Genomic DNA, 21,084 nt, shown 5'->3' with positions numbered 1-21,084 from the left:
GAGGCCGGTCTTTCCAATTCCCGTGACCAACGTCCTCGTGGTGCCGATACGGGGCTTCTGGTGTAGGCTGGATTGCGTGGCTCGCTTATTGCTGACTACTTCGGCTGCAACTTCGTGCAGCAATGCAGCACTTTCCCTGTCCGTTGTACGGCCCCGTGATAGACCCACTCGCGTGACGTACCTACCTTGGGTATACCTGCATGTCGCGAAATAGGCATGATCGCTGTTTCTCTGCCCACGGCATTTGTCGGACAAATTGCAATTGTCACTGCAATTCGATAGAAAATTCCGGTCGACCGCATTCTTTTTTTTAACCAAGGCCCCTCGAAGTCGATTTATTTATTTATTTTTATTTTTTTTTTGCAAATTATCGCGATTTTTACGAGAAAATTTACCGCCGTTGACCGCGATCAAAACGAACTTGGCACGTAACGCGAAATAGATTTTCTTGTTACAGCTGCAGAAGGCGATTTTATTCTTTATCCGGAACTGTTGGCATTTTTTGTTTACCCGGCAAATAATTAAGACAGAAATCTACTAATGGAAAATCTTGTCAGTGGAAAAAATTATCTCACGCAGTGCGGATGATCGCATGAAATTTGTGACGTTTGTTAGAAAAATGATGGAATAGTTATAGCGAGGATAGACGTGATTAACGGAGGATCGGATGAAACTGCATATCTTGATGCACGTACCTGAAATTTCGATCGATCTCAAAGAAGTTTGAATGTTAAAGCTCTGACAATGTAAGCTCTGGAAGAATAAATGAAACTTGACAGTAGTCATACGAAAGCAGGAAAACGTAAACCTAATTATATCGTAAAATTGTAATAAATATGTGATACTTGAACGTGATGCGTCATTTGGTGAGATTCGGTGATATTAACACAGTATACACACAGAAAATACGAGTTTAATATCCTTCTTATTTTTTCCTGGTGATCTGCTCAATTTCGGAATGCAAGGCTGCGGCCTTGCTGAGATAAAAAGCGAAAAAGGATAATAATTCGGTTCAGTCTGTAGGCGAATACCTTGTACACCTAGAAAATTAAATTAGATATTTTTGACAAGTTTATATCGGCGAAGTATAATGGAACCTGAAAGGTTAAAATCTGCATATTACTCGTCGTTTTAAATATACATATTTTTTATTTCGTTTTATTTCTGTCAAACATTTCATACCGAACGATTTACAGTCGGGATAGCCTTCCAGGATCGAGCATCATCGATGATTAATATCATCCGAGTCCTTCGCATTCCCCAGCCTTACGTAAAATTCGTTTACATTAGGCATACACTTTCTTTTTCATCAAATACAAAATGCCTAACGAGACGAAATTTTTACGCACGCCCGATTACGTATCAATGAATTTCAGTAATTATACGATAGAGATCGCGTACATATGCATACCGACGAATGTCCATAAGCGTAAAAACTGGCCGTTGAACCCGTCGCGTCTGGACCTTGCGGTTATATGTCCTCGAGTTTAATTGTGCCCAGGGTTTGGATTTACGGACAGACAACGCAGCGGTTTACTCAATTCCGCATTGGTTTAAAAATAACTCTTTATCCGAGTTTAGCCGTCCTCATGTCCCGCTTCTTCTTGCTCTCGTTGTTTCTCGATCATCCTTTCTCGTTAGGAAACAGGTATCACGCGTATAAAGTAAGTACAGTGGCAAAGTTCATTTAGTTCTTTGCGCATGATACACTCGACGAGAGTTGAACGAACGGTATAAAAAATGCACGCTTGCATTAGCCTCAAGTACGTACGCGAGTTCATCGACCAATAATGACTTGAATGCAATGATGAATTAGAAATTTCCCTCGCAAATCACCTCGCGTATTATCATCTCCGGCAGAGCCGGACTTTCGCAAATCTCCGGTCGATATAAAACTCGCGTAACGTTCGTATATTCGCGAAACGCATTAATGGCCGCAAGGCATGTTTACGTATGCATGTCGATATGTGCGCGATATAATATTCAAATGTCGAATGTCCAGCAGCGCGAGAAAAAAAAGAAGATGAAAAAAAACAAACCAAAAAAAAAAAAAAAAAGTCGATTTCGAATAGAAAATATATACTATACGAACTTACAGGTGAATTATAATGGTAACGAAACGATCTTCGCGGTAAGTCAGCCGGAATAAAATCATGCGGAAATTTCCTCGACATTCTGGACGATTAATGGATGCCGGTAAACCATCGCGTTTTGCAAATCGCCGTCTCTTATGGCGTTTCAAGGTTCGCCTCCGACGACGTGTATAATAATGCCGTAAGGACGAGTCTTGGTTGCGAATCGCTTGATTTTCCCTCGACTCGGACCTCGAGTCGCGGTCGTATTTATACGTAAACGACGCATCGAAATTTTAGCAAAAATTCTCTGATTCCAAAGTCTTGACGTTATTTCAGATTTAAAGTTGTCTTTTTCGTCGTGGAGTTTTTTTGGATTTTGTGTACGAGCGTATTGTTTTAATTTGCGAGAATTAGCTTCTCGTATTTTCGAAATATTATTTCGACTCGTTCGTGAACCGTAGCGCATTTTTCACCGTTCGCATCTCCGTTTACGCGTATAATCGAAATTACGCGCGTTAGCTTCCCAAATGCTATGAAACTTCTCGTTCTCGTCGCGCTGGTTTAACAAGTACCTTGTATACTCTATAACGGCGACAGAAATTTATTGCGAAAGGCGCTCACCGCGTCGGCTTTCACTCTCTTTTCAACTCACGATTCTCGAATCTTCGGAATCAAGAAGAAATTTGATACGTTTCTATTATTGTTGTTACGTGTCAGCTCGGCCTGGAAATAAAAAGAAACGATACAAGTTCCGAACGGCTTCGGACCTGATTCCAATTCGTTTTTTTTTTTTTTTTAACTTTCCGTTTCGCTAATTTCGTTTGATAATTATATTCCGTAAACAGCTATATTCGTATTTTTTATGCGTCATTGGTTTGTTGCATTAGCGCGTTATAAAAATAAAATTGCGACAGCATTCCGAGTAATTGGTTCGAATGGCGCAGCTTGCGTTATGTCATGGAATTCGTAAATTTCGTTTACAATAACACGGTATTTTGTAACGATTTTAAATCGTTGTTCTTTTCGCGCGTCTTGTATTATATATTTATGTTATACATGTATGCACGTGGCATGCAGTCTCGATATTGCGCAAACGTATTGTAGTTAATGCATATACATATATACACGTACAATATGAACCACAACAAAACACGACCCCATTTTCAGTATTGCTAATATATACAGTTTTCGCAATTGATTCGAGTATTTGCTTGCTCGCCGCGTGTTTTGGACAAGTTGATCGTTAATGTCGGTATAGGTGGATGATAACACACACATAAATACATTATATATTAAATGATACATATATATATATATATATCATTTTGCAATGGATTCGTAATGTCGCCCTGTAATGCAAACACTGCATTTCGCACACTTTAATTATATTTCGGAAATGCAAAAACAAAAATTTGTCATTTCATAATCGTGATTCGAGAATTGAACACCGAAATCGTTTATTCAACGGCGAAACAACGCTGCGTTCGCTTGTGTCGTTAGGTAAAAATCGATGCCCCGTGAAACGGAACGCGGTCCATATCGCCTGGGATACAATCGAAGGCTGAATCGCTCCAACGATTCGAAACGATCATTGTTATACCACCCATCGGTATACTTTCATAACCCAGCTGTCGATATTTTTTGAATTTTTATTTTTTTTGTTTTTCGAATTCTGTCTCTTGCAGCAAACGCGAAGTCCGAAATTATTTTCCAGCTATTATAAGCGGAGTTTTTTCGAACATACATGCGCGTGTAGCAATGCGGTAGGATCGAATTGAGTAATGAATCAGGAGCACAATCGTAACGATCGAAATGTCTTTCGCCCAACGTTGACCGAGGGATTACGGAGATAACCAAATTCTCGATTATTATACGTATTGCGGTGATATTCGTATAGGCATTACAGCTGTACATACTTGAAAGAACATTGCAAAACTGGTATAACATAAAACAGTAAAATATGCAACCTTGAAGGCCGTAGTCGATGCAATTGGTTATCATGCTCGAGGTAGTCGACGCCTCGAATTAAAAAGAGAACTGATCTCCGTTCTAGGCGAGGCCGATAATAAAAAACAAGGAATACACGTATAACGATAAAAAATCTGAGAGAAGAAATAAAAAGCGTCGATCAAAGCCGGAATTTGCGTTAAAAGCATCAATTTTTTTCTGCAGCGACTTGGAGAATTTTTTTTATCCGTCGAACCGTTCGATCGTCGCTTCATATCGACGGTGAGAAAAAACGGTATGGCAAGAGGAATCAAAAAAAAAAAAATAAAAATCAAAAAAAAACAAAAAAAAAAAAAAAGAAACGTATAGAAAAATAAAAGTTATCGGTTATTACAGAGCGGCGTTCGCACGTGGTGTAATCGCGTTCACCTGATGACAGACCGCCCTACGTTATTACGTATTCTACCGCAGACACGAGCAGGAACGTCGTCTTCGACCTCGTCGGGGATTTAATAGTTTTAACAGTTGCGCAAACGTTTCCGAAGGCGGGCAATGCGAGTCGAACGTTGCACGCGTGCACGCGTGATGACACCCAAGTTTCAATTGTCCCGCAAGAACCGATTGGCCTTGAGCGAGGAGAGACGCTACCTACCTGCAGACCCGACGTGAGAAGCCACGTCGACGCACGTTGGAATCGTAAGTTTTTCGACACCCGTCCGTCCGTCCGTACGTTGCCACATCGGGTCGAGGTGGCGCTGCGTTGCGCTCGGGTCGCTATTTTGCTCAGTTTCGGTCATTTACTGGAGCAACGCAACGCCCCGAACGTGGTCGAGGACGCCGATCGCTGACGGGAACCAATCGGCGTGGCTGCGCGTGCTACTCTTCCTTTAGGATCATCCGATCGATCGATCGATCGCTCTCGCGTCGCGTGCCGCACGCGCGATGTTGCAGCGTTAAGTAACTCGCCCTCGATCACGTATCTTCGTATTTCGTTTCGGAAACCGATCGCAACTTCTCTTCGAATCTGTTCGTCGCTAAGCGATCGACGCGTTTCTTCGAAAGCCGGAGACGTGATCGTTGCGGTTTTCTGTGATACGATTTTTGCGATCGATTTCGACGACGATTCGGGGACGGTGTTTGCCACGGAAAACCGAGGGGAAAACTCTTTTGCGAAAACCTTCTGCGAACGCTAGTTTTCGAGTTATTCGATATCGACGCAACGGCCAATCGGACAGGCGGCGCGTCACGTGACTCGGAAAGGCCGCTTAACCGCGCATGCGCTGTCGATCACCGCGCTCGCGTTATTCGGTAAACTTCAGGCTTGTGCGACCCGACAATCGGGCAAAGATATTTGATTCTAATTTTTCCGGGTCTCTAATTCTGGGGGGCTGCAACGTGAAGAATTTTGACTTAACTATCCGAAGACTGTTTTCTTACGTTGAATTGTTCTATTGTTGAATTATATCCGATTGTGCAACTCTTAGACAACCTGGGGTGAATACTTTTCACCGACGCACAGTTAAGTGCATTACCTAACTGAATTCTTAAAAATATATTATCGAACGATAGGATCGCGGATAACGAGGTATACGTCATACCTGCGTATACGAGCTCTTAACACAAGTACGTTGAGAATTTTCAAATTTCTCTATATATTACAACACATTTCCCTGCAACCAGACTGAAACGAGTGGTATTTTGTTTTTTTCAGATTTGTCGATCAGATAAATTTTCCGTTTATATACCTAATGTATATATATTATTATTACATGTGTTAGCTACACGAGTCTGCCTGTCGTCCCAAATCCTGAGGTCGCGTATAATACAGATCGGTTACAAACGTCCGATTGTGAGCTAACTGCCACGTGGCATATATAAGCGAGGTTAATTTTAATATATTTACCCCCCTTCCCTCATAAAATCTATATATTATAAACTAAAAATCTGAAAATTCCCTCGAGTTTATCGTACACAACGAATTAATTTCACCCCATCTTTCGGACGACGTTTCTTTTCCGCGTACCAAAAGACCAGGAAAGTTTCGATTATGCGTCATACGCATGTGTAATTGGTACAATCGAGAGATGTAGAGAAAAAAATGTTAAAGAAGTATAAATATTTTTTCGACTCGCGCTTGTGCGAACACATATGTAATATTTATATGCGTAAAAGCGAGATTGTATATTCTGCACAGACGGTGAAACACGTTGTTTGCGAAGGTCGTACGCGTTTCGTTTACGTATTACATCTAACAATAAGGTGTAACCGACAATCAACGTCGCTCCGTTCCGTATCCCTAATAATCATCCGTTACCTTGTTTTCTGTTACAGAAGGAAGAACTTCGGGTTTTAACCGATCGCAACTAACGTCAGACACACCGACTTTCGTCAAAATGTCGGTCATCATGCAGTACGTCGATCAGTTTCACGAAATACTGGACAAACATGCCGGTAAGTATTTTAGTTTTTTTTTTTAATTTTTCTTTCACAACAGAGGATTTAATTCATAATAGATCGAGGAAATCGATTGAAAATTTTAATTACTCAATCGTTCCGTGATGCAAGAAACGGCGTCCGTTTTTTTATTTCTTATTTCTTTTTTCTTTTGTTCAATTTTTTTTACTTCGTCTTTCGATGTACGCGCCCAGTTTTACTCTCGTTGTAAAATACAGCGTGACGCGCAGTGTTTGCTGCCTCAGTTACTGTTTACGGAAATTAAATGAAATTGTTTGGCCAAATGCGCGCACGTATCGCAAAGGTGACTTCGAAGGACAAAAAAAGATGTCTTCCTTTTTATTCGTTGTTTATATTTAAAAATTGCAAACTCTTGTACAACGCATGAGTATATGTGTACAGTTATTTTACATACATGTATACATTAGCTAAGAAACGTGCAAGGTATTCCCTTATATTTGTTTTATTTTGTTTGTTTGTTTTTTTTTTTTATCAAGATTATCCTCCCGTCGCACGCGCTAAATCTTCTCAATAACAATATTGCGATTCAGGTTTTACGCAATGATGAAAACACTGCAGCAATACTGAACCGTAATTAGTATGCGCATTGCAATAATTACCATGCTACTTATGCATACAATTATCAACGATTCGATGTTAACAAACAGATGTAAATGGTACGTCGATGTAAATTTTTTATAAGTTTGAATGGACTAGGGTTAACAGGAAGTGTGCATCGTTCTTTCGTGACTGAAAATAAATAGTCAAATTTGAGAAATAATCAGAAATTAGAAATACAGGGTAGCTAATCAAAGTCGTAGAAAAAATTGGTTGGAATTGTGTAAAAAAAAATTAAAACTTTGTTCAAATCGTGTTTGAAAATCGAGTAGAGAAGACGGTTCAATGTTTGGAACAAATAAATGTTGTTAACTATAATATCGCATCGTATGTGGCCTCGGAGTGATGTAAAAACTAAATTTGAACCTAATAAGTAATTATTTTCCATTTTCTAATCATGTTTTTTCTCATTTTATTAACTGCATTGAAATATTTTACAATAAGATAATCGGAAAGGTGATTCTTGTCACTTTCGTTTGATATACACATGTTTTTGATATTTGAATAGCGGGTCAGCAAGATATGCACATTTTTAAACAACATCGCGGGTTTCAGCAAGTTTTCACATGTGATGATAATTTCCCGACAAGTTTTTCCCCATTTCGAGTTTTCTGTGGTTTTCTCTGTCCGGGTCAAGTTTTTCGAGACTTTTAGAACCTGACTCGAATTTTTCATGGTTTTTAGGATTTTCGGAGTCTAGATCGACTGTTTCGTAGTTTCCAGGAAAAAATGCAACGGAGAAAAGAATTATTGCTTAAAAATATACATGCAAAAACCCGAGTCTCTCACATCAAAATTAAAAAAAGAAGACACGGGTGCGAAAAAAATTATTCATCATTTTTCACGAGGTTTCGTCATTTAAAATACTCGAAAATTTTTTTTGAATATTCGAAATATACCCTATTCAGACTTGCTTTGGAACAGGCACGAATTTTCTCTAGGTTCGCAAAAGATGCGTCTACATCGTCTCTTATCCGAGTTGAATAAAATTTTTATTAAAAAAAAATTCTAAATATCAGAGAGTAAAAAGTGTAACAACTATCACCGGTCTCTCCTATATATCGTTGGAACGCGATTAGAGTAGGTATATCCGGTAAAAAAACTCAAAATCATCCTGTATTCGCAGCATGACGGAGCTGAAAATCGTTTTTCTTTTGCAACGTGGAATAGCGAGTGAGGAATAAATTTATCGTGCCTAAAATAATTAGCATGAATTATTACGCTAGCGATTTGACATTGAGGAAAAATCTATTTGCAGTGTCAGGGGGTCAGTGATTATAAAATAAGGTATACTGTGGCATATACGAACAATCGAAGCGACGTCAATCGGTACGGTGGAAAAAGTTTGTATTTCTACCGTCGTGAATAAATTCCATACACGTTCTGCCAGTCATCGCAAATTATCGGTAACGAAAAACAAATTCATTTTATGCATGCGTTAATTCACGATTTAGGTTAATTTTATACGCATACGTAACGTACCGTGATATAATGGATTGGCATGTCATTTTATATCTCGTTATAATACATTCGTGATTACGGGAATCGATTTTTAACTTTATTCGGTTTTATTATTGTACCGACCTGAAATTAAACGCATTAAAAAAATGAAACTTCATTCGTCGCATTGGCCCAGATCCCGTCTCATGTTTCACTTCAAAACCGTTTCACCTTGTCTAATCAATACGAACTGTAAAAAATATTTTAAAGCGCTTACTTAGTACAACTGGTGACGATCAATCGTCGTTTCGAGAACTGCTAAAATTCCTTTTAGTCCATCGACATGCCAATATCGCAAAAAATTCGCGTTAAACGTTGGTCCCGTTCTTTTTCTACGTGCAAACGGAGATCCGTTGCTTCTGACAAGGAAATTTGATCGCAACACGGACGTTTAAATTCTCTAACAGACATCATTAACATCTTGCGTTGTGTGACATTAGAACGTGCAAACCGATTAACAGAAAATACAAATTATTGGTAAGATGGTGAACTTTGGACCGGGACGTTGTCGCGTCCGCTTGACTACCGGTAAGAGACGTTAGAAAATGCTTCGTTATTACATACGCATATAAATATGTACACATACTACTGCATTTGTCGTCGGTTCGTTATTTTTTCCCCTAGAATCTGCGTTAACGCGGTAGGTTTACGTAAATATTTTTCCAATCACAGATCCGTTAGCCTTGCATTCCGTCGATGGTTACGCGTAACACAACATTTCACGAGAATCAACGCGTTCCGAACAAATTCCTCTCGGTGTCCATCGGAGTGCCAAAAAAAAAAAAAAAAATGTTACAACGAAAATTCTCCCTTTCCTTTTCCCCGACAATGTTCCGAACGATCCCGCAACGTCTGATTCATCCTATCGTCCGATTTACCTTGTTATACCCATCCTATAACCATCACATCACCCAGCTACGTTTCTCAAAGCCATCATCCATAACCAGCAGTTACCTTTATACCCGGAAGTATCGCCCGACGTTGCTTCGATACTTCGCGGACGTGAACTGAGATTGAAATATATTAATTATGTATAAATTGTCGTTCGTTGAAATCATTTGACGGTATAAAAATCATTCTCGAATTCTCTTCCTTCACGGTCCTTCGTGTACAGGTATTTCCTCGTACTCCGTTTCCTTTATACCCACTCCGCGGTTGAACATTCAATGTTAAAGCCCCTCGAAATATCCGCACATTTTCAACAATCTTAATCACCAAATAAAAATTCATTCCTCATTTTTATTTGCATACCTACACATATGTATATACATATTTATTTTCACCTATAACAAGCGTGGCAGTGAATTTATCCTTCCTGAATCGCTCGCTTTAGCGATAATTGTTGTGCAGGTAGTAGTTGTTGTTGTTGTTTTTGTTATTATTATTACTAGTATTATTATACAATTTATAACTGCAGATAGAAAATTTTGCTTCATTCTAACTCTCTCTTCTGTGCATGTACGTTTAGTTTAATGTTTATGGAGCGTACCGACGGTTAAATGGTCATCTTTTTTTTTCTTTTTTCATCAATCTTGATGCGATACAATCATATCGCTGACGCAACGCGCGATTTCGATATACAAACGTGCCTATATAGACGCATACCATACAGACTCTACAATGAGGCCTTAAACTTGACCGTGATAATGTGATAGAACCGACGTTCGGTATGTCAAGTGACCGTATAATCAGACATATAATATATAACTGGAGACAATATACGTACGTATACATATATATATGTATATACGTATGTATATACCGAAGAGTTCTCTTAACTGTACAAATATTCAAATACCATTTGGCGCAATTATGTGAGTTAATTGACGTTGCAGATGTTTGTTTATTTTTTTAATCTTCAGCGGTTTGATAGTGTGAAAATTTTACTCGAACGACTTGTAGGCAAGGTAGGAAACGAAAGAACGTTCTGCAAAACCATCGAATACATTCACGCATTTTCAAGTATTTGCAATTGTCCGCGTGTGTACAATTTACGTTCAATATTTATTCCCACTTACAAACGTCTCTCGACGATATAACCGAAACCTGTTGATTACGACGACCACCAGTTTCAATGAAATATTTTTTCTCTAAAATATAAATAAAAAAAAATCCTGGCTCCTATATATCCGTGGTTAGCATATAAGTTATTCGGTTAGTTTAGAACGTGGATAATACGATTGGCACTTACTTTGTTTAGTTCAAGTTTGTTGTACATGCTTGGATATAAAAAAAATCACGTGTATAGTGCGATGCTTGTCGAACGAAATGTTAATTCAATTCAAACTCGTACGTTAATGTTCTTATAGACACAAAAAAATTCTTTTTTATGCTAAATACGTCTATGCGTAAATAAGACATATTCAGCAAACAATATCTGTGTATTAATATCATTGGTACGAAGAATATTATATCGTAAACGAATGATTTTATTTTCATGCAGAAATGTGCTTATCAATCGTCACAATTTTATTATTCACTTGTATTATAATTATATTCGTATACAGTGGTAATTATATATAAAAGCAAAGAATTTTTTTACGCTGATTTTTAATTTACATCTATACCTATCCAAGCGAACAGAATGCGGATGTAAATTTGCAATCAGTATACAGATCTTCACGTGGTATAGTTACCGTAGATTATCGGGTTGCTTATACCTGTATAGACGCCGTGGACTCGTATTTATAATCGCAAGATATCCTTGACGAACAACGTGTAAAAAATGTGGTTAAAAAATCAATCTTAAATCTAATTACAAACAACTTGATCATTGCGTTTACTGTAATAATAAATCATGACCACGGCGGTTAGACATGGATGTCGTAATGTCGGTAAATTAAAATATGCTAATTTGAGATATAATCGGTAACATATTTTTTGACAGTCATAATGTGTTCGAAGAGTTTAGGTGGTGATATAATACCTCAAAACTTGATGTAATGATCTTTTCGATTTTAACAAATTCAAGCTTGACGTGTTTCTTTCTTTTTAATTTGGTATTTTTCATTCTTGCTCTCCACGTGTCACCGTAATGCCATTCTTCCTACGCTTTAATCGTCGACTCTTATTTACAGCGTAGAGTCGAATCGCACGGTTTGTAATGGAGAGTTGAATGATCGCACAAACAGCAAAAAACGTTTCACGCTAATACGCCTTCAAAACCTTGGCGCGTTTTTACGTGTCTGTACAAAGTTTATTTCACGTCAAGATTTTACGTCGTACATTTTCTTACTCGCGATTGTAATTTTGTGTAAAAAAAGGAAATTGAGCGATTTGTGGGGAAAAAAAAAGAAAAAAAAAAGATATACACAGCTGACCTGTTTCTTACATCGAATCGGGACTAAAAACTTGTACACTTTTTTAATTAAAAACTTTACTCGATTTATTTCCAAATTTTTTTATCACTAATAATAATATTACTCAAACCGTGAAATATTTACCCGGCACAAAAAACTATATGCTGACCGTTTTTTATGTTATACCAAGGTAGGTATTCGCGACATGTGCGGTGGTTGTCAATATTCGTGAAAATGATTAGGGTATCGTGAAATTTAACGCGCACAAATTTACAGAGTGCATTCGGCTAACTGTCTCATGATCTAACTCGCATGCGCTACGATTCTAGAGCAAAAGCAGTTACTTTGTCGGGTCGACCAACCGTCGCAACTCACTCCGATATTACATGTAGACAATTGGTTCATCGCGTAAGTCTTTTATAAATTATTCCACATTCGTTCGGTGTCGCGGTATCACTGTTTGTGGAATATCAAACATCGCTTATGACCATAGAGAGGAGAAAGTTTCGGGATCTATGAGTTCACGCGAGCGTTTTGTTCTTCCATATTTCTTTGCGTTCATATTCGTGGCGAAAATGGGTGACTCACGACCGACGATTGGTCGGTGCCGCGTGACGTCATGGCTACGCGACAGTCCCGCCACCTTCGCAATCCATCGCGAAATCGCATATTTGCGTCCCTGTTGCAGCGCTATGAATTTGAGAAATTGAATGAAAAAAAACATTTTGCCAGAAATATGACGAATTTTAAAATTAACGAATGAATCGTTTTTACCCGCAGATTCGAGGACGACGAATTGGTTCCTGATGAGTTCCCCATTCCCAACGCTATTCATATGCCTAGGCTATGTCTACCTAGTCAAGGTTCTGGGACCAAAGTTTATGGAAAATCGTAAACCATATCAACTGAAAGAAGTACTTATAGTCTACAATTTAGTCCAAGTTCTATTCTCAACGTGGCTGTTTTACGAGGTAAGTCAGCTGAGTCTAGTTTATATATGTGTGATGTATAATAAGAACTTTCATCTGTACAAGCGATGTTATTCTTAAATATTTTATGTTAGAAAGCGTACTATATGTACTTTTCGTCACAGCATATGATCAGCGGATTGATTCTCTTGTCGGTAATGCGGTTCATCCTTCCCTTGAGTGCCGAAGGATGCAATATCAATTTTTTAGAATTCAATAATAATCGGTTCTAAAAAATCTGACGTATCGACTCGCTCGTGCAATAAAAATAATCAATATTCGGTTGGAAAAAAAAATTAAGTATTACAACTTTGATAAACCTCGTTTAAGCGCCATAAAAAGTATAAAATTTATTACTCATGCACTTTTTCGATGAGTCAGTTTTTTGCGAATTATAACCGTGATTCGTAAAATAATTTTAACTACTTGTATGCATGCACGGATTCACCTGTGTACATATATACGGACCATATTCAACGTGTGTAGTGATGTAATTGTAAGACGTATTTAACGGACCGATGCACTGGACATCCGTTATGTGAACCTTGTGACCCCGCAGCATATGTTTCTTGTGACATTTGGAAAAATAATCTAAGAACGAATAAAAGAAAATATTTCTCTGGCAATAACGCAGTGCCTGATGGGCGGATGGTGGGGACAGTATAGCTTCCGTTGTCAGCCAGTCGACTATACGGAAAGTTCAACTGCCGTAAGGGTAAGCAGCACACATAACGACCTTCTGAGCGACATCCATACCACAGAGGACTGATAAAAGAAAAAGAAATTAAAAATAAAAAAAATAAAATAAAAAAAAAAAAACAACCATTAGAACTCAACGTCCGGCTCCCAAGGTGCAAAATACATCACGTGACGATACGGCAATTCGTATACTTTGCAGTCTGTGTACATAATAAGTTATTTTGTGAAAATACGTGACACGGGCATCTTTTAACATGGTCAGTACGCCTGCGTCACTGCTATTTGGGATACATTTTATCGAAATCCGCCTGCATCTCGGCAACCGATCGTACATTTTATCGATCGGCATTTGTTTCGTTGTTTGCGATTGACTGACTCTCCCTCATTCTCTCAAATCGCGGATCACGAAACAAACGCCGATCAGTAAAATGTAATCGCAGTTGCCGAAATGCAGAAGGATTTCGGTAAAACATGTAACCTGAATTGCATAAATGCAGGCTGATTGACATGACCCAGCGGCAAATTTCCGATGGGACATTTACACGAAATAACCCGTTATGGGTATTAATATTACGTCTTGCACCTAAAAAGTCAAAATCGTGCTCAACGATCGTACGCGTCTACGTCAGGTGTCTAATTTTGGCTATTTCTATGCATGTAATATGTAGATATTTTTCTTAATTCTATTACTTTTTGCACGGATCACTCACCACGTATTATAAATACCGTGAGGATGTAGCTTGTTGATGGGTGGCTAAAACTCCGTAGGAATTTCGTACACCTACCCAACACCTATAATTTGCAATACCACAAAAATAATTTGTACGCCTATATATATATACCTTATACCTTCATTCGTTAATCTGCCGGATTTTTGTTCCTCCCATTGCGTATTCCATGGTTCGATCCTGTTTCTGTAAATTTATTCATACCTATTTTTTTCTTTACTTATTATATACATTTTTATATTCACCCATTTATATACCGTTTAAGGTATAATTTGTTTATCTCCACTAACATAGTATAATCGAATAACATTTTCAGTATTTTATCCTGTCAAGCTGCAGCAGATTGTGCACTCCTATAGGTACACACACCTGTGCCTACTGTATGTGATATATGTATATTATTTATCCTGGTGCATGTAATAATGTATAACAATGTTTCTCTTCTTTTATTTTCTTGTAGTATTTAGTGTAACAGTAATCCTATGTACTATTGTGATGTTAAATGGACAATCGAAATTATCTTTTTTGACGATTCGTGCGATAATCAGTCGGCCGTGTAGTTTTAAATATTTATAATCATGCTCTCAAGCCGATTACAATCGCGTAATAAGTACGGTGTGGAACGAACGCGCATGGTGCGAATTTTTCATACTAGTAAAAATAGCGGGATCGAATTTTCACCTTCCGTATACTCACTACGCGAATATATAATTGACGGACATAATCGCACACCTCATTCGCGTTGCTGGTTATTATACTCTTGGAACCCGTGATCGTCAATTATGACGAGTCAAGGTCTCTGGTACTAGTTGCTCGCGGAGTGATTTTAGCACGCCAACCGCGCGAACGATTTCCAATGCATTCGTCCAGCGAAATAACCGCGAGTCGTATATAAATTCCAACCACATATCGCGCGATGAGAAGAGAAAATTTTTTTTAAACCGGTATAAAAATTTATCGGACATGGATGATATTCGGGTTTTATTGAGAAAAAAAATCGATCACCTGCTCACAGCCGTCTGAGTAGAGTTTTATTCAGCGTGAACAGGAAATAGTACGGATAACCTGTGAAACTATAATCAATTTGAACGTGATAGAAAAAGAAGGACGAATCGCAAAAAATTCATCAGAGTAACTTATTTACATATGTATTGAGAAGTGATCTGCCGCATTTGATTGTTCGTTAAATGTCCCTATATTCTGCTCCATAGAAATTATAACTGTGTTAAATTTGTAGAAAACCATATAATCTAAACATTTACAACATGTTATATCTATATCTATATTGTAACAGTAGTACCGTAGTTTCTTTGTAACGAACTCTATACTAGGTACTCACATCTATTATCCATATTTATTTCGTGCTTATACACGCCCACTCGCTCTCCCGAGTAATTCAGACTCCATTTTTCTCTGTAACTTTAGATTCTTGTACGGAATGGATTGAAAGGGAGAAGAAACCCGGATGACGAGGGGGGTGTAAAAAGGCACAAAGTAGCGATCTATATAATGACTGATTAATCAACACTTGTGAAATAAGCTTCCTATGATGGGTGCTGGCTTTGGTAGAATTTTAAAAAAGATGGCGGCCCTTGGGCTGTTATGCTTGCAGATAGGCGTTTCCGGATGGTTCACAGGGGACTATTCGCTAAGGTGTCAACCCGTAGACTACAGTGATCGACCCCAAGTAATGAGGGTGCGTTTTGGTTAACCGAAATACCTAGTAACACTTCTACAGTATTTACTTTACATCCAATTAGAACCACTTACTCTGCACTCACTCACTGATCTTTACATTTCGATTTACCGTGAAACGACCTCACCGACACAACGCCACTCGCATTCATCCTGTGCAGGTATCATTTACATGCACGCAAATAAATATCTGGAAATCCCGTCAAATCGGCTCGGCTATTTCTTTTTTGATTGGATATAGCTTCTGATTTTTCATATTCTTCAAATATTTGTTCATCTCGTTAACGTGTGACGCGTAACACCTTAGATAAGCTTACGAGAGTAGTTTCAGTTCGTTATTGAAATTATTTTTGTTCCAGGAGTTTCGTTGATATCAAATGACATTTTATACACGCAGAAATACGGAAATAACTATTCTGAAACATCAAATGTTACGAAACTGGTACAACTGCATAATCTAAATTCTCGAACTATAGTGAACTTTGATTTTTTTCCTTATAAATATTATCGCGGTTCGGTCGATAATTGGGAACTGAAATAACGGACAGCGTTATCTGATGGTAAAAAAGTAATCCCATCTACCTCAGTATCGTGGTATTCACTTATGAAAATCCTTTACCATCGTATTTTTCACTGGATATCAATTCGTTCTTAAAAAATATGAGGCTCACGCTCTGCGCAAGATTTTCCGTGCCTTTGTATTCGTGCAATTGATACGCAAAACGTTCAGGCGGTTACTCCATATCACGTAGATTTTCACCGCCATACTGCTCGGATACGTCTCCTGTCTTCGCGTGTAACGTGAGAGAATTTCATCGGTCACATCTGTAATTGATTTGCATTTGCTAATACAGGAAGAAGTAACTATCCTGACGACGAACATTAATACCCACCTATATACTTACATTCGCATACGAGTGTAAATACTCAGGTTACTTGCATCGCTCCATTACCAATCCCACGCGGAGTGATTCTCGTAGTTGGTTCTACTTTCTTTTTTCGCCTTTAGTTCTCTCTTGTGATGCAGCTTACTTGCACTCAAGTATTACCGCACGTATTACTTACGTATATTACAGCGTAATGAATATTAACGGCCGTGCATCCTTTGTATACCTCGTAACACTAATTCACATTTCATATCACATTTTACTTGTTATGTAGTGACTGCGTATTTCAGTAGTACATCGTATACGTAGTATAATGCGATGCAGTAGAGTGTTTATAACTTGGAAACTTGCACAAACTCTCGGCAAGCTCTATTATTAACCACTATAATTGAATTCTCAATCAAGTGTAACACACGCGACACACTGCGTAGTTCATCGTGATTATCATAACTCTATTTCACAGCCATCATTCAACTATACGTATTCGTTCTAGTAACGCACATTCAAACATACTATACTCACTTAACCCCTTATACCTTGTACCTTATACATATACCTTCGCATATTAGTCTATGATTTCACCGCAGATATTATTACTTATACGTACGATCGATTCGTTACTATATTATGATACGACAGTATTGCATACAATTTATACAATATACTTATACGTTATTCGCACACTAAGTAACAAACGTCGGTACGAACAACGACAATAATAACAGTGGTTCTCGATTAATACACCATGAAAGTTTGTTCGAAATTTTAATCTTACCGCATCGCCGGTTTCTCAAACTTTTCGATCAGGGCTGATTTAATTGGTAAAAAAATAATCGGATTTAAAATTAAAAGGAATAGAAGTGAGATTGCGATAATAATCGCATTGCTGCATGGGGCATGGTTTTGTCTATTTTATTTATCTTGTTTTTTTTTTTCTATTTTATTTCACGAACAAAGTCGCATGTTCTTCAATTTTTACTTTATTTTTTTAAATACAATATTATACGTTTAATCTTTGGCTTGCTTTACTGGTTTCACGATTTAATCATGTACATATATTTATATATTCAAACTCGTTTTGGCTCCGCTTCCTCGCAGCAAATATTTTTAGAAAAAGAAGAGAAAGAAAGATAAAGTGTGTCAAAAAAATAAAGGAAACAAATTACTACCGCAAATGTTTACAGGTTAACGAATCGTACAACTGTAAAACTCTCTGATTAATAACTGCGTATAAATTAGTCGCCACAGCGGTTCTGTGAATTCTAATTTTTAATGATCACCAAATGTCAGCCCAATCAGAACGGTCGTTCTGATTCTGAATCGTCGATGTTTTTCTTCTCCTATTTTTTGCTGTAAATTTTACTTTGAAACTACATCAGCATCTCCAGCGTATAACGATTCTATTCGAATATTCCCACCATAGTTGAGTAAAATATATAAATGGCGCGAAAAATAAGCAAACAGCTATTATACGTTCCATATTCATACTTGACACGGATACGAAATGAAATATTTACATATACTTGATTATTTTTAAGAATATATTCTTTTTTCTTCCTCTTCTTCTTTCCCATTCCAATTATTCTTATTGTTGTTGTTGTTATTATTATTATTATTATTATTATTATTATTATTATTCTCTTTGCCAAACGTTGACCGCGAAATTATTCGGTACTCGATTTCGAACCGCAGCGCAAAAAAAAAGGCAACAAGCAAGACGAAAAATGAAGAACAAACATTCATGAGTCAATCGTTATAACGATATACAGAAAGCTACAGAAAAAGAAAAACTCTGTCGAAACCGTTACCGAAACATTTTGTTCGTATCGTCGTAAACAGAATCTGACAGTTATTATCCTAGACACTGACCCAAAATACACACACAACTCATTTACTATAATTACAGTAATTATAATTCATCATAGATTAGAATTCGAAAAAAACATACCTTTCTCTGATATTCTCATACTCTAAATTCAAGTGTGAAATTTCAACATGTGTAACTTTGAACTTCAGTTTTTAATTGATACATTTGTTGGATCGAGTTCTTTGAAAAAAAAAAAAAAAAAAAAAACAATTTTCTCTTACACATCGTGTACATGTATAGCTGACACAGGAACTGGAATGAAATGAATATCAATTGACTAATCATTTCTTGTCACATCGCAAACAGATGGTCTACGCAAGCTGGTGGTACTACTTCTCCAAATTTACGGAATTCATGGATACGGTACGTAACAGCAACAATATCAACAAACACAGCAAAAAAAAAAAAAAAAAAAAACAGAGCGAAAAATAATTATTGAAATGAAGCATTCCTCGGTTAAAACTTACCACATGTACAAGCAACAACGCTGTAGTTACCGATGGTTGGTTCAGCCCTCGTGAAACAGGCTGCAATTTCATTACGTCCAACGATCTGACCGGTTACTCACTTTCGCTTTCAGATCTTCTTCGTTCTAAGGAAAAAGACCGACCACGTATCAACTCTCCACGTTATCCACCACGGATGCATGCCAATGTCCGTATGGTTCGGCGTTAAATTCACTCCAGGTAATTATAATGAAAGTATGAAAATTATGCGTAAAATAAAAGTACCGAATTTACGAAAACAGCTCCTTGCATTGTTTAAAGCATATGCGCTTTATACATACAGTAGCCTATCCGTAACTTCTCATCGTACACGTCTACTTGCGGGACTCTAAGAGCGAGACTTGTTTACTACAAGAATCGGAAGTTTAAAGAGCGTCCCTAAACGGGTGTTTTTTTTTGTTCGATTATTTTTCAATCATCGTGGATTACTGCTTTTCGTTTTTCCAATTTCTCAATTAATCGATGGTTTCGATTAATCGTTTTCTCGATTAATTGATTAATCGAAGTTACCTCATAACAATTCCGCAGGTCGGTCCGTACATGAATCGAAACCGTCGATTAATCGATAAAACGAAAGAACTGTTAATCTAAATGTTCGATTGATAGGTTGATTGGAGAAACGATTAATCGAAATGGTCGATTAATTGATTAATCGGCGTAATAAACCCGTAACCCGTAACCATTGCTCTCGCGACATTCGACTTACCCTCGAAAGTGGGAATCTTAATGTTTTAATCAATGCCCTCAGGTGGCCACTCGACGTTCTTCGGTCTGTTGAACACGTTCGTGCACATAGTCATGTACACGTACTACCTGCTGGCCGCCCTGGGACCCCGAGTGCAGCCTTACCTCTGGTGGAAGAAATACCTGACCGCGTTCCAGATGCTGCAGTTTGTCGCCATAATGATCCACGCTTTCCAGCTCCTCTTTATCGACTGCAACTACCCGAGGGCCTTCGTATGGTGGATCGGAATGCACGCGGTAATGTTCTTCTTCCTCTTCAACGAATTCTACCAGCAGCAATACGCCCAGAAGAAGATAAGGGCCGACAAGAAGCGGGCCGAGGCGAACGCGGCTTCCGCTGCGGCGGCTAAATTGCAAAACGGGAACGCGAATATCCAGGCGAACGGCAAAAACGAATCGACGACGTTAACGTCGAACGGCAATGCAACGGCCGTCCGCAGAAGGGACGCGGCCGATTACTACGTCAAGGGCGAAAGTTTGACCGCCTCCGAATTAGGATTAAGGAAATCGTATAACGCCGTCGCCGAGTGACACCCGTCGCGAGACCGATGACATGTATTTATTATTATTATTATTATTATTATTATTATTATTATTATTATTATTATTAATATTATTATTGTTGTTATTATTATACACATACACACGCGCGCACACACGAAAAAGAATTTCGACGCGCATGGTTGTCACATACATTATAACATGATACGTAATACTATAGGTATGTTTAAGTATATCTCGCCCGGCAGTGTGTTCTCAAGATAAATCAGAATAACGATGAATGGAAGGAAAAGAAAACCGCAACCATGAATAATTCACCTTTAATAATTTTCAACGACAGGGAAAACGAGGAGAAGTAAATAATAATCATAATTACGAATCATGTGATCGATCGTGAAAATATGATCGTACGTTACATTATGTGTATATACAAGTGCACGTACATACGTATATATGTATATATACAACCGTGTATTTGTATACATGCAAGTATGCGATTGTACTCAAACGGACCTGTGATAGAGAGGAATTGATGAAAAACAAAAAGACAAAAAAAAAAACAAAAACAAAAAAAAAAATTGATAAAAAAAAAACAA

At 37.9% G+C, this 21,084-nt stretch overlaps 1 protein-coding gene across 4 annotated transcripts in view; it reads left to right on the top strand.

Annotated features, from left to right (window-relative positions):
* The window catches only part of LOC124181419 (elongation of very long chain fatty acids protein AAEL008004-like), a 53,359-nt gene extending 32,275 nt beyond the window's left edge, over positions 1 to 21,084 (top strand). For 2 of the 4 annotated variants that reach the window (XM_046567985.1, XM_046567988.1), the window contains exons 2-8: positions 6,354 to 6,473; positions 12,674 to 12,864; positions 13,496 to 13,576; positions 15,901 to 15,984; positions 19,044 to 19,100; positions 19,318 to 19,423; positions 19,992 to 21,084. In XM_046567985.1, the coding sequence (XP_046423941.1) occupies positions 6,354 to 6,473; positions 12,674 to 12,864; positions 13,496 to 13,576; positions 15,901 to 15,984; positions 19,044 to 19,100; positions 19,318 to 19,423; positions 19,992 to 20,518 (1,166 nt within the window). In that variant the 3' untranslated portion in view covers positions 20,519 to 21,084. The remainder of the gene's footprint in view (positions 1 to 6,353; positions 6,474 to 12,673; positions 12,865 to 13,495; positions 13,577 to 15,900; positions 15,985 to 19,043; positions 19,101 to 19,317; positions 19,424 to 19,991) is intronic. The other 2 variants (XM_046567987.1, XM_046567986.1) reach the window with 2 other exon arrangements.

The sequence above is a fragment of the Neodiprion fabricii genome, chromosome 4 (genome assembly GCF_021155785.1).
Source record: "Neodiprion fabricii isolate iyNeoFabr1 chromosome 4, iyNeoFabr1.1, whole genome shotgun sequence".
Lineage (NCBI taxonomy): Eukaryota > Metazoa > Arthropoda > Insecta > Hymenoptera > Diprionidae > Neodiprion > Neodiprion fabricii.
The sequence above is the reverse complement of the archived record's forward strand: the minus strand, read 5'-3'. Positions and strand labels throughout refer to the sequence as shown.